Raw genomic sequence first — 12239 nt, 5'->3', positions numbered from 1 at the left:
AGAATTTAAAGCTTCTAAGCTCACTGTGCCTCCGTATCTCATATTAATTTGAAATGGGTCTAGATAAAAACATTGTCACATGCCTGTTCTTACCTCTGACACGCGTTTGCTCCCCCTGATCCTCCCTGCTTCAGCCACACACGTACGTCCCCCCCAGCGCCGAACGGGGGGAAGGAAACCAGGCAGGAGACTGGGAACTCGCTCGCAGCCCACCTACAGCCAGCCCTGCCTCGCACGGCCACGCTGCCTCTGCAAGGTTTCTTAAAAGGTTGAGTTGCATATATTTTTCTTTAAATAACTGCACGTATCACCTACTTGTACTACAGAACGCAGACACAGACTATTTATTTCCCCTTTCTATACAGGGAGAGGTTTGCATATATAAAGTACCTTTAAATTGATATAAAGTTAAGAAGTTTCTCACACGTCTCCAACAGTAGGACATAACCAGTGCTGTGCATTTTTCATCTTTGTCTGCAATTAGATACAGGCAGCATCATGCAAGAAACTGGAACATGATTCCAGCCTCACTCAGATGCCTGAGCAACAGAAAAATGTCAATCAGCAGGTTAAAAGCAGTGTATGTACAATATAATTAGAGTGAAAACAAACAGTAGGATAAAATAAAAATTACTAAGCACGTGATAGTTTTAATGATACTAAGATAAAACATTCAAAAGACAAGCAGAATCAATAAAAAAGTCTCAATTAAAGCAATCAAGCACAATACTTTAATCAACATCAATATTTACCAATATCAACATCCTCTTTCACTTTACTGTAAACCGCTTCCAAAACCACCCTCGTTATCCAAGAAGCCAACTGCAGAGTCCATACGAAACTGCAATTTTTAGGCACAGTTCTATTATTTTCTGTGCTGGGTTGCAACAGGCTGACAAATCCATAGCACTAATTCAAACACATGAATGAAATCCTCTAGACAATTAACATAGGACTTTAGATAGCAGTCTCCCCTTTTACTTGTAATCTATTTTTTATGTATGACACCTATAAATTTAGATCAAGATATGAATATACTCCTCCTCAACATAAAGATGGGACACCAATATCTCAGTTCCATCTGGAACCATGATACATAACGAGGCAGGAAACTAAGTCTGCGTGATTTCAGAGCCCCGAGTCCCTCCCTCCTCCCAAAACTGCTGAAAGCCCCCTCCAGATGTCTCACTCATAGAGAGTGGTCATAGCTCAAGAGCCTTTCACCCTTTTCATCAGCCAACTGCTAGTCCTGACCAAAATAGCTTCCCAGATAAAACCTGGATCTGCAGTGTATTTTACAGCTTATCAAGCCAGCCCTTTGGCCCCTACGAGCTGGCAGCAACACACCACTTCAGGCTCAGACAACCGGGGAGTTTGCCTGTCAATGCCCGGGAACGTCCAACAGTCACACACAGGGAAACAACAGGAATTTCTGCCCTCCTCTCCGGACTCAGCCAGAGCAGCCTCGTCCCCGGGGAGCTGAAGTGAACAAAGGCTGTGCCAGCCCTCAGCCCCCAGCATCCTCACCTGGGAGAGCGAGCAGGAATGGGGGCAGTGACTCACCTAGGGACAGACTCTACCCTTCTCCTCAGCCCCATTAAGTCCCGCTCCTCGACACCACACAGCACCTGTAGTTTGACACAAATCATGTTTTTGATAGAGACACTGGGGAATTATCTGTTCTTCAGCACCTCCCTAAGACACAGAACAAAACCGGCTTTGTACAGTCTGTTACTGTCCAAACCAAATACAACCCTTACAGTGTAAGGCACACCCTGCTGATCCTGACACAATTGCAGCTGCAACCAAATGAGACCAAACACATGAAATTTCCTAGAATCAAAGGCATGAACTAAGAACGTATACAAAATCCATAGTCTCCACTACTGCCCTGTCACCTTCATTTAAACTTTTTGTACTCTGAGCAGGTATCAGCTACATCAATCTGTATATTAAAAAGGAAAAGTCTGGACAAAAGACTGAAGCGTTTCTGAGTCAAAGTGGCAATGTGTTATTATTGTCAACAACTACTACTCTCGAGGAGAAAAATGTTTAAAGGAAAATCAAGAAGGAACCAAGTACAACATTAACTTGTATTGCAGTAGGAGGAATAAATAGTGGTATACCCGAAAGAGCCAGTACCTCAAAGACATTAAGAATGCAGAGCACAGTACTACACATCAGGTTCATCGAAGGACAAACATTTTAAGATGCTTCAAATGTCACATCCTGTCTAAACACTGTAAAACTGTAATTTCCTGAGACAAAATAGAAAAGTATGAAGACTGAGTAAACCAATCACAGTTCACAGATGCATACAAGCAACCAATTCTTCAATTTGCTTTATTTTTCTCTGCGTAAAGAACCCTGCACAGGCAATTCAAATTAAAACAAAATAAATATGTGAATATTCATGTAAAACTGTCCTTGCTAATGAACAATTATACACAATGTACAACTCTTCATGTTCACTGGGAGGGCTTACAAATGTACTATTCCCAACAAAAATGCACCAAAATGTCTCCATGCAAACTTACCAAAAGTGACCAAAAAAAAGGAAAAAAAACTTACCGATCATACTTTTTTGTTTTCTTTTTCCTTGTTTTCTTTTTTACAATCACAAAAAAATAAAAACATCTAATTTTTTGTTACATTTAGAGTAACTAAAATGTGGCCACTGTCTATTAACATCTGGTTTTATGCTCCTAAAACATCTATGGTTACTGTAAAATTATGTCAACAATGAATTGGACTTAGGGCACTATTTGTAGTAAAAGGAAGATGATTTTGTTCACAGAATGTCAATAATCTGTGTCTGAGCCCTCTGCATTGTCCACATTCCGTGAGAGCATGTAATTGTCCATATCTATAGACCTGCAATTATTGATTGCATAGCGCAAACGCTCTGCCATGATTAGTTGACTGGAGTAAGGTGGGAGCCTCAGTTGAAAGAAACAAGTCTGTGAGGTAGGCAAGCTGTCGTAAGGCTGTGGAAATGGATAAAAGGTGGGACACTGTTAAGTTGTGAATGAAGCAAAAAATGCAACATACCCAATATTTAATCGCTCAAAAGGTGGGACACTGTTAAGTTGTGAATGAAGCAAAAAATGCAACATACCCAATATTTCCTCGCTCCCTCCCTTCCTTGCCTCTGCCAATCAGCATTTTCACATTCTATCTCAAAATTCCTTTTGAGAAGCAGACCAGCCTCCCTTGTTTACATCGCTTGTTCCATCCTTAAATACGTGCAAAACTACCACGTCTCTGCTGCTCTGTAAATAATTCAACCCACTGATGAAATTCAACTATTTGAAAAGTTGATCACGCTACTGTATTACCATTTAGCAGCCCACTGGAAGATGCCAAGCAACATTCAAATTACATACCGTAGTGTGCCTTAACATGAGGCAATTTGAGAGACACCTAACCAAAGCCGACAGTCAAACCACTGTTATCTTAGATTTTGCCAAGTTTTTGATTCATGTCGTTCACAGAGAATGTGCTTTCACTGCACAAAACCCAAAAGTATTGCCAAATGAATGCATCCTGTATGTAAAGTAACATACTGTAAACTCATTGCAGTGGTTTTAAGACACAAGAGTTCACTGGTGGTCACATGTTGTCACTTACAGATTTAAAACTTAAAAGAAAAAAAAATGTGAAAATTATCAAATGAAAAAGGGGATTGGAACAGAAAAGGACTGTGGACAAGTTACAATACAAGAAGGTTTGTTACTTGTGGAAGAACTTGTCTTGATCTCCAGTCATGTAACTATAGTAAATGCACCAAATGAATTAAGATGCAATTCATGCAGGGTATGTACTTCTACGCAATTAAAATGTTTGGTTTTAATAGCTCAGAGCATATCCCATCCCATACTTTTTCTGCAAATTTACAATTATTGAAACCTGTCTCCTATTGCCAAAGGACAGATTATACTAGGCAAGAATAACAAAAAACCCCAAAAAACCCCAAAAGCAGCATCTTACCCGATCAACCTTCATTATTTGGAATCGCTGAGAGATATCGGCTGTGTTGGCTGGCAATCGAGATCTTCCCGACACAAACCTCATGAAAAGGACTCTCTCCTCATTTGAAAATTCTTCCAGGGTATGCCAGAACCACTGCACCAGCTGATGCTGCTCATCAACTTCTCTGTAGCGCACAACCTTCTTCAGAACTTCAACTGATATTTCTGGCATCCCACAGACCATTTGCTCCAACTGCTTGGCAGTCAGAAGAGACAACAAAGGAACTGGAACAATCCAAGACATCCCTTCTCTTACAGCAGCCACCTATTGCCCAAAAGAGAAGAGACACTTGAAGTGCAATGGTCTTTCCTCTGCCTCTTACCATCCAATGCCCAAGCAACGTATCAGCTGAGAAATGGGATGAAGAGAAAGAATTATAGAACATTTGCCAAATCCAAGCTCCCACACACGCATCCTCTGTAGGGGCTGTATCCTCTCTCAAAATCCTGGAGAATATTGCAGGTATTTTTAATTGTAGTTGTGCATAAAAGAACATTTTGATACAAAACACAAGAACTTAAAGCACAAATGATGATGGCTAAACCAAACACACTGTGTATATACCATCCGAGCTGAAACGAAGTTGTATTTATAAGAAATGTGTACTTGTTCTAGAGTAGGATTTGGTACCTCTGATGAGAAAGTTACTTTTCTGATGCAGACAATACCACACATGCATCTGTATCTTGAGAGAAAGGAAAAGAATTTTCCTAGCAGGTAATTAGTATGCTGCTTTCATAGGCTTCACTATATGAATGGCAAAATACAGCGACGTAATTAACACTCCTCAAAGCACATAATGAAATATTTGTAGTTTCTGTGCTAAAGCAGAAGAGAAATAGATTTAAGTTAATGGTTACCAATATTTCCCTTAGCTACTCTTTCTGTTGCTATAATGTCCAATTACAGCGCACTGAGGTTATTTTCTCACGTGGGGCTGACAGTTGCAGTGGGGCTACTCTAACGAAAGACAAGTTCTGATTTCTAATGCTCTTTTGTCAACTAAGCAATTACGAAGAAAAATAGGACTAATTTAAAACAAATCCCCAAAACAGTTTGTGGGGGAAGAAAAGCTCCAGGGACAAAGACGAGATGCAGAAAGGAAAGATTTTCTTATTCCCTAATAAACTGTAACAGTTCTAAATGACTGTTCCCATTAACAAGGGGAATAGGGTCCCAATGAAATTCTTACCTGACGGTCCATTTCATGGAGTCTGTACTCAATTGCCCTCTCCACGTATTCTTTCCTGTTTGAAAAGGTAAGTGGGATACTGTTCCCTCCAGGGATTATGGGAACCATTTTACCATCAGCACTTTGGCCAACAAAGGAATCTAAAGGAATCATCTGTGATATAAAACAGGAAAAGAATGTTCAGTGTAAGTCACTCTAGTGATCTGAGTTTAGTATTTTACTATCAGTCACTTAGAACTGTAATTCCAAATGCACCTGAAGTGCTTGTTATCCCAATAACGGAGACACTGAATTATATAAATACTGAAGTTAAGGTCAATCTGACCAAGTAACCGCTTTCTGAATAAACCCGAAAGCCCCAACTTTCATCTCTTACCTCATGGAAATTTTCTTCAGTAATCCCACTGTCTTCAATGTGAAGAATGCTGTTGAGGGTCTGCACATAGAGCAGGTCTACCTCCTCCAAATCCTCCAAGATGAGTGGGATACAACAGAGTTGCTTCCAGACCATTGGAGCCAAATGAAGATCTAATGGCTTTTTTGTACGAATAGCTACACCCATGAGAATGCCCAAGAACTTAAACTGCATCAGGTGTTCATCTAAACATGCTGAAGGGTTAAAGAGAAACCTGAAAGAACAAAGAATAAGTGAAAATAGTATCATTTCTATTCACTAGAAGTAAAAGACAAAGCATTTCTAAGCGCAGCGTAGTAACTAGCAACACAATTATCAGCAAGGGCTGTCCAAATAAAAAGATTATTGTTATCTTTAGCTGTTAAAATAACGGAGGCCGAGACAGGCAGAACTAATCCTGACCACAAAGGCTGGCATTCTTGATGTTTCTCTAAAGTCTGCCATTGGCAACCCAGGAAGTTCACCTTAGAACCATGCCCTCTCCTCTACAACAGAGTAACAACACAACATGAAGGAAAAAATGTACTAGAGACAATCATAAAGTCTCAACATTTGGTAAAAAACAGTTAATAGAAGAGTTTTATTTTCACCCACTAACATCTGCAATAAATGAAATCCTGGACCACTTACCTATCCCTATTGTAGCCTACTTCAGCTGTAGCATTTGGGGAAGGAATAAGCAGGTCGACTATTCCAGTTTCCAGTTCCTTAAAAATCAACAGCAAAAAAGACTTCTTAGACACAAGGATAACAAACCTATTATAGAAATACTATGACATTATAGCATTACAAGACAGAATATTCCATTATAGTTATGATTACTTATAAATTAATATGAAACATTTAAGAGAAAGTAAACATGGCAGGGATGATTTTTAGTAAGAAAAACGTGTTTATTTCAAGATCCACCCTTACGTCAGACTATAACGGTTATTGCACCATGACTACTCTGTGATACGTTCCTGGTACCTGTTTCAGAAATAATCAGAAGCCATAAGGTATACACTCCACTGGTGCAGCTTTTTCAAGAAACAAAAATGAAGCAAATTTTTCAATGAGTTCTGTTCTAAACCCTCATCACACCTCATAATTAATGTAAACCATCTACGAAAGAACCCCAAAATTCCATCTCCTTACCTGAATCAACCCTAGACTTACAGGCTTCAGAAATTCAGACTTATACTAAACATTTGGAGTTATAATAAAAGAGTTTTTCAGCATTTTGCATCCTGTATCCTAACTCTAACTCCAGTACCAGCTCTAGCACTCATTCTTTGGGTTTTGAAGCTCCTGGAAGATTAAGGAACAACCAAACTTCTCCAGCCAGAATCGTCTTGAACCCTTCTCCTGGCTACACTCACAGTTGCATCATCGGGCTGAGACACACCGTTAAAACTATAAGCAGCAAACATTAGCATTGGCCAGCTTTATCTGCATATCCTGGCAGTCAGTTTCCAGGTGACTCTGAAAAGACAGCTATGTGGACAATAGCGACAGTACCCTGGTTACAGACAGGCAAAAATGTGCACGTTCTGCTACTGATCTCCTTTCCAGCATTGAACTGAGAGGTGACACGTATGAGAAATACCTGCCCGAGCTGTTTCTGCATCGTATGCATGGAACATACTGTAATCAGGGAATGCCATACAGCTTCTCTTACAGAAGGTATTGGCTGCACAGAATGGGGGGGCTGCAAAACACTCTGAATTCCAAGATGCCTCCTGTAAAACTAGTTATAGTGTCGCCTTATGGCATCTCCTTGCCCCAATCTAGGAAGCTTGCTTCATCCTCAGAGACACCCCTAAGTAGGGAGCTCTAGTGTTGTGGCTCAGGACCGAAGAACAAGTTATTTGCTGAGCTCCAAAAAGGATGCTTGAAAAATACTAAAAGACAACAGAGAGAACAAAAACTCCACCATGACATTTTGAACCAACAGACTTTTCATACCTGACACATTTCTGTAATCGTGTCATCAAACACTCCTCCCGCATCATCAGCTCCTTCTCCAACCAGCTTCACTTTCCAGGCACGGGAAGGCAGGCGAAGGTCTGATGCATTCAGCTTTACCACTTGTCTTGCTATCTGTACAAAAATGGGCTTGCATTTCCGACCTCTTTCAAAAACAAGAAAAAAAGAGACAGCCATACAATGTAACTCATGAACACGTAAAGGCTACTGAAGCCACCTGATCAACAAAGTTGTACAGAGAGAGCTCAGTATGCCAAAAGTGATGGAAAAGGTATGAACATCAGTACTTGTCTGAGGTCTAAGACAGTGGCCTGTGACAATACTGACCTGGTTGATATCCTTTTCACAGTAATCTGCGGCCCGTAGTTCTTCCCCTGCACCATAGTTTTTCCTATGGAGCGCACCATGGGGAGCGTGTAGACTCGTGGTGCGAGCAAGGGCCTCAGCTGCCCCTGAACTATCCCCCATGTTCCAGCATTGTAATGAGATGTACTGTTCTGCAATAAAGCCAAATCAGAATAAGCATATTAATAAAGGATATTAATTCCAGTATAGACTCGTGGTGCGAGCAAGGGCCTCAGCTGCCCCTGAACTATCCCCCATGTTCCAGCATTGTAATGAGATGTACTGTTCTGCAATAAAGCCAAATCAGAATAAGAATATTAATTCCAGTCTTTACAGAATAAAAACCTTCATAATAATCACTAACACTTCAATGTTTCAGGAAACAGATTAGCACTTTTTGGTTTTAGCTTTGAGGCTGGTAAGGGTTTGGAAACTGAAACAATGACATATCAATGTTGGCATAAACAAAAATATATAACAGTACTTTGACAAAGTTTGGTTTAATCCAGATTATATGTATTTTTTTAATTATTACAAAATACCCATAGAACCTATTACTAAGATCCATCTTGATCTGGTCAGAAACTCTCTAGGGACATGGCACAACACAGCACAGTTAAGCTGTTTGGTTTTTTAAATAGAATTTTACCTGGTTATTGGGACTGAGGTTAAGTAATCTCCAGGAAGAGTACATGAGGTCAGAAAAGTGGTACAGCAGTCTGAGCCTTGCTCGTACCGTGTGAATGCTCACTTCTTTCAGTGCCCCATACTGTGGTGGAATGGCATCAGGTAAACCAAGCTGTAAAGGCACTGAAACACCTGCCACAGAAAAAGAAGAAAAACCTGATTTCATAAAGGGTAGCTCTGGCTGGGATGAAGTTCATTTTCTTTGCAGTAGCTTATGCAGCGCTTACCTGCCTACTGGAGATAAACCACAACAGTAGCACAATTAAAGAGATAAAGATCATTTGAAAACCTACATGGATACGAAACGAAACAAATCCTGTCCCAAATGTTCAGAAGTTCTTGTTGCACTCATGTTGTTCCTTTCTCCAGGAAACCTAAAGGTGGAATCAATGACAAACTGTCTCAGTTCTTTACCTGGAGCTCTCGGTGGAACAGGCGGCGCCGTCCAGGCAGCGCTGTGGCAGCGCCCCGCGGAAATCTGTCGGACATTCTTTCCTTGCAGGACTGTTATCAGGGTTGGTTCTCTGACGTGGTTGGTATGGCCCAGACCAAGCTGCCAATTTGTAACAGAGGTAAAAGGGAAAAAGAACAATCAACAACTGTGATGACACTTCCAAAACTCTCCAAGCAAAAATTCAGAGCAAATGTTAAAAAATGGTATTAATCTACAGCTTATACCGTAGAATATTGCATCCACACTCAGTGGGAGCAGCAGATCTAGGTGTCAAAGAGACCTGAGAACAGCTAGAAATTTTTTGCAAGCTCTTTTGCAGACTGAAGAACCAATCTATGCTGCTAAGCCAACTATGCTGCACAGTCTCTTGTCTTTACCACCAAAATAAAGATATTCCAACCACATCTGTAAAGTACGACTATCGTCTTAAAAAGGTCAGAAATAACCAGAGAGCAGTACATACCTGCCCTTCAGAGTTGCTGCCCCAGGCATATACGTCCCCTGTGGATGACAACGCCAGCGTATGCTCTGCTCCTACCGCGATGTCCTCAATGAAGATGCCCGACAGCACTGGAACCTGTTGGGGTCTGTTGTGATTTCGAGCTCGACCTTCTGGCAAACCTATCAGGCGATCTAAAATTGCAAGCACATGTCTCTATATGTAAAGAACATTAGACGTTAATTTTACTTACAGGCAGAAAGTCAGAGAGGGACAAAAAGCAATTCTACATACTCTTAGAACTGGAACACCAGTGCCATTGGTTAGAGAGAACTCTGGTGTATGCTTCCTACAAATCACTGCTTCCTGCAGCGCTCACTAACAGTGCTAAAGCTGTTACTTGCACTTTAAGCCTGAAACAGGACCAACTTCTATTAAAATGAGACTTCTAGATCTAAACATATGGTTTTACAATACGTATGAATTAACTGACTTCGAAGTTTAAACATGGTTAATTCAGTGCACTTGGAAATTCTCCTGTCCGGATTTTAAAACAACTTGTGTAGGCACATGCTTTATCAGACACAGTAAACTCTTAAGTAACCCAATGTTTTTGGACATGTAAAATTCAATGAAGTTTTAGGAAAACACTCCTCAGACTGTAAATTAGGAAATTGAAAGGCTATCCCAAGATCAGCCTAGACAGAGCTAGAAATCTGGATTTTAGGCTGATGTTAAAATTGCATTGTTGAAATTCCAAAATTCTAGGCCAGCAAAAATCCAAAAAGTAGCATTAGGTCAGTCTTTATAAATATGTCTTAATATTCTTCCTTTTCACCTGCAATACACACAAACCTGTAGATGGAAAGGTCCAAATGCCTACCTTGTCCAAAAGTATATACATGACCATCTTTTGTCAGAGCAACAGAGAACTGGGTTCCACAGGCGACTTTTTTTATTCCAATTCCACAAAGAATATCCACTTTCTAAGATGTAAGTGAAAGGAAAAAGAGCTATAGTATTATGAGGATATAAACAGGAAGCAAACATCAATTTAATCTGTATCCTGCTTCCAAAAAAATATTTTACAATTCCCACTGTGCAATGCATACATCATGGGATCATCTCTAAACTGAGGCACAGTTTACTCTTTTTCTTTAATGGAACTAACAGCTTACCCTATGTACAATGGTTCAAAGTACCTTTTATTTGTGAGGAGTGAGCAGGGAGTGGCACAGGAGGAAGCAGAGGAGTGTGTAAACTCAAAATAAGAAAACTCTCATCCTTAAGCTAATCCTAAAATTTGAACTACTTGTATTGCCATCACTATTATTTATATGAAACCCTTTATCCTAAAATTTGAACTACTTGTATTGCCATTGAGATAAGGTCACTATTATTTATATGAAATACTACGAAGTATCAAGCTTGGTATCACACATCATCGGAATTATTTATGCTAGATTTTATGAGAACAGTATAGTGGCTGGAATTAGTAATTTGACTTTTGCAAATCACACTCTCTCTGAACACTGTGTAACATGTTTAACAACACTGAAGATTTATACAAAGAACAATTTCTCCATAAATTCTGACCTGTGGTGAGGATTTTGCAGTGGAATTTCCCAAACCAAGTTTACCATAATCTCCATCTCCGAAAGCCCAAACCATGGAGCCATCTGTTGACACAGCTACAGTATGATTGAGCCCACAGGCCACCTGGTTGAGAGAAATATATTATTACCACAACGAAGTATCAAGCTTGGTATCACACATCATCGGAATTATTTATGCTAGATTTTATGAGAACAGCACAGTGGCTGGAATTAGTAATTTGACTTTTGCAAATCACACTCTCTCTGAACACTGTGTAACATGTTTAACAACACTGAAGATTTATACAAAGAACAATTTCTCCATAAATTCTGACCTGTGGTGAGGATTTTGCAGTGGAATTTCCCAAACCAAGTTTACCATAATCTCCATCTCCGAAAGCCCAAACCATGGAGCCATCTGTTGACACAGCTACAGTATGATTGAGCCCACAGGCCACCTGGTTGAGAGAAATATATTATTATGATGGTTTTTGCTAACTATTAACTAAAACACCCCAACTACCTTAAAGAAAATAAAAGGTATTAAAAAAAAAGTATCCTTTTAAAACCATTAAATACTTCATTACTTATTACAGTGTTTTGAAGACATTTAAGACCATAGTAGTATTTTTTAGGTATTTGCTTCCTCTCAGCTCCTAGAACCAAAAGATAATATTATGCTACACGTGCTCATTGTTTAAGAACCCAAAACAGCTCATGAATTCACGCTTTAAAATACCTAAATCTTGAAATGTTAAAAAAAATGGGCAGTTTTGCAGAAAGAAGATCAAAAGAGTCAGGAATTAATTATTTAAGAAATTATGCATAGTAAAATTCTGCCATCATAATAAAAAGAAAAGTAAAAGTTTAAAAAAATAAAACAGAACACTTAAGTATGCTGAAAACATCAGCTTTAAAGATACTTTGCTAGTTTTAGATAAGCCATGCCTGTCCAATCTGGTAACCTTCCAGCGCCGTCACTCTTTCTGGAAGTTTCTTATTGGAAGTATTTCCAAGTCCTAAGCGACCATAATCACCATTTCCAAATGTAAAAAGCTTGCCATCTGCTGTCACCACAGCTGAGTGTTTGAAGCCACATGACATCTAGGAGA

General features: G+C 39.7%; 1 protein-coding gene across 9 annotated transcripts in view; it reads right to left on the bottom strand.

Annotated features, from left to right (window-relative positions):
* Nucleotides 1-2312: 2312 nt before the first annotated feature.
* HERC1 (HECT and RLD domain containing E3 ubiquitin protein ligase family member 1) overlaps nucleotides 2313-12239 on the bottom strand; it is a 94854-nt gene continuing 84927 nt past the window's right edge. For all 9 annotated transcript variants that reach the window (XM_014944507.1, XM_014944515.1, XM_014944510.1 and 6 more), the window contains exons 66-78: nucleotides 12076-12231; nucleotides 11463-11585; nucleotides 10416-10518; nucleotides 9557-9726; nucleotides 9054-9192; nucleotides 8602-8771; nucleotides 7935-8104; nucleotides 7587-7752; nucleotides 6270-6346; nucleotides 5601-5853; nucleotides 5225-5377; nucleotides 3991-4296; nucleotides 2313-2987 (exon numbers count right to left, since the gene is read on the bottom strand). In XM_014944507.1, coding sequence (XP_014799993.1) covers nucleotides 2802-2987; nucleotides 3991-4296; nucleotides 5225-5377; nucleotides 5601-5853; nucleotides 6270-6346; nucleotides 7587-7752; nucleotides 7935-8104; nucleotides 8602-8771; nucleotides 9054-9192; nucleotides 9557-9726; nucleotides 10416-10518; nucleotides 11463-11585; nucleotides 12076-12231 — 2172 coding nt within the window. In that variant the 3' untranslated portion in view covers nucleotides 2313-2801. The remainder of the gene's footprint in view (nucleotides 2988-3990; nucleotides 4297-5224; nucleotides 5378-5600; nucleotides 5854-6269; nucleotides 6347-7586; nucleotides 7753-7934; nucleotides 8105-8601; nucleotides 8772-9053; nucleotides 9193-9556; nucleotides 9727-10415; nucleotides 10519-11462; nucleotides 11586-12075; nucleotides 12232-12239) is intronic.

This window comes from Calidris pugnax, unplaced genomic scaffold (assembly GCF_001431845.1).
Source record: "Calidris pugnax isolate Ruff unplaced genomic scaffold, ASM143184v1 scaffold70, whole genome shotgun sequence".
In the NCBI taxonomy this organism is placed as follows: Eukaryota; Metazoa; Chordata; class Aves; order Charadriiformes; family Scolopacidae; genus Calidris; species Calidris pugnax.
The sequence above is the reverse complement of the archived record's forward strand: the minus strand, read 5'-3'. Positions and strand labels throughout refer to the sequence as shown.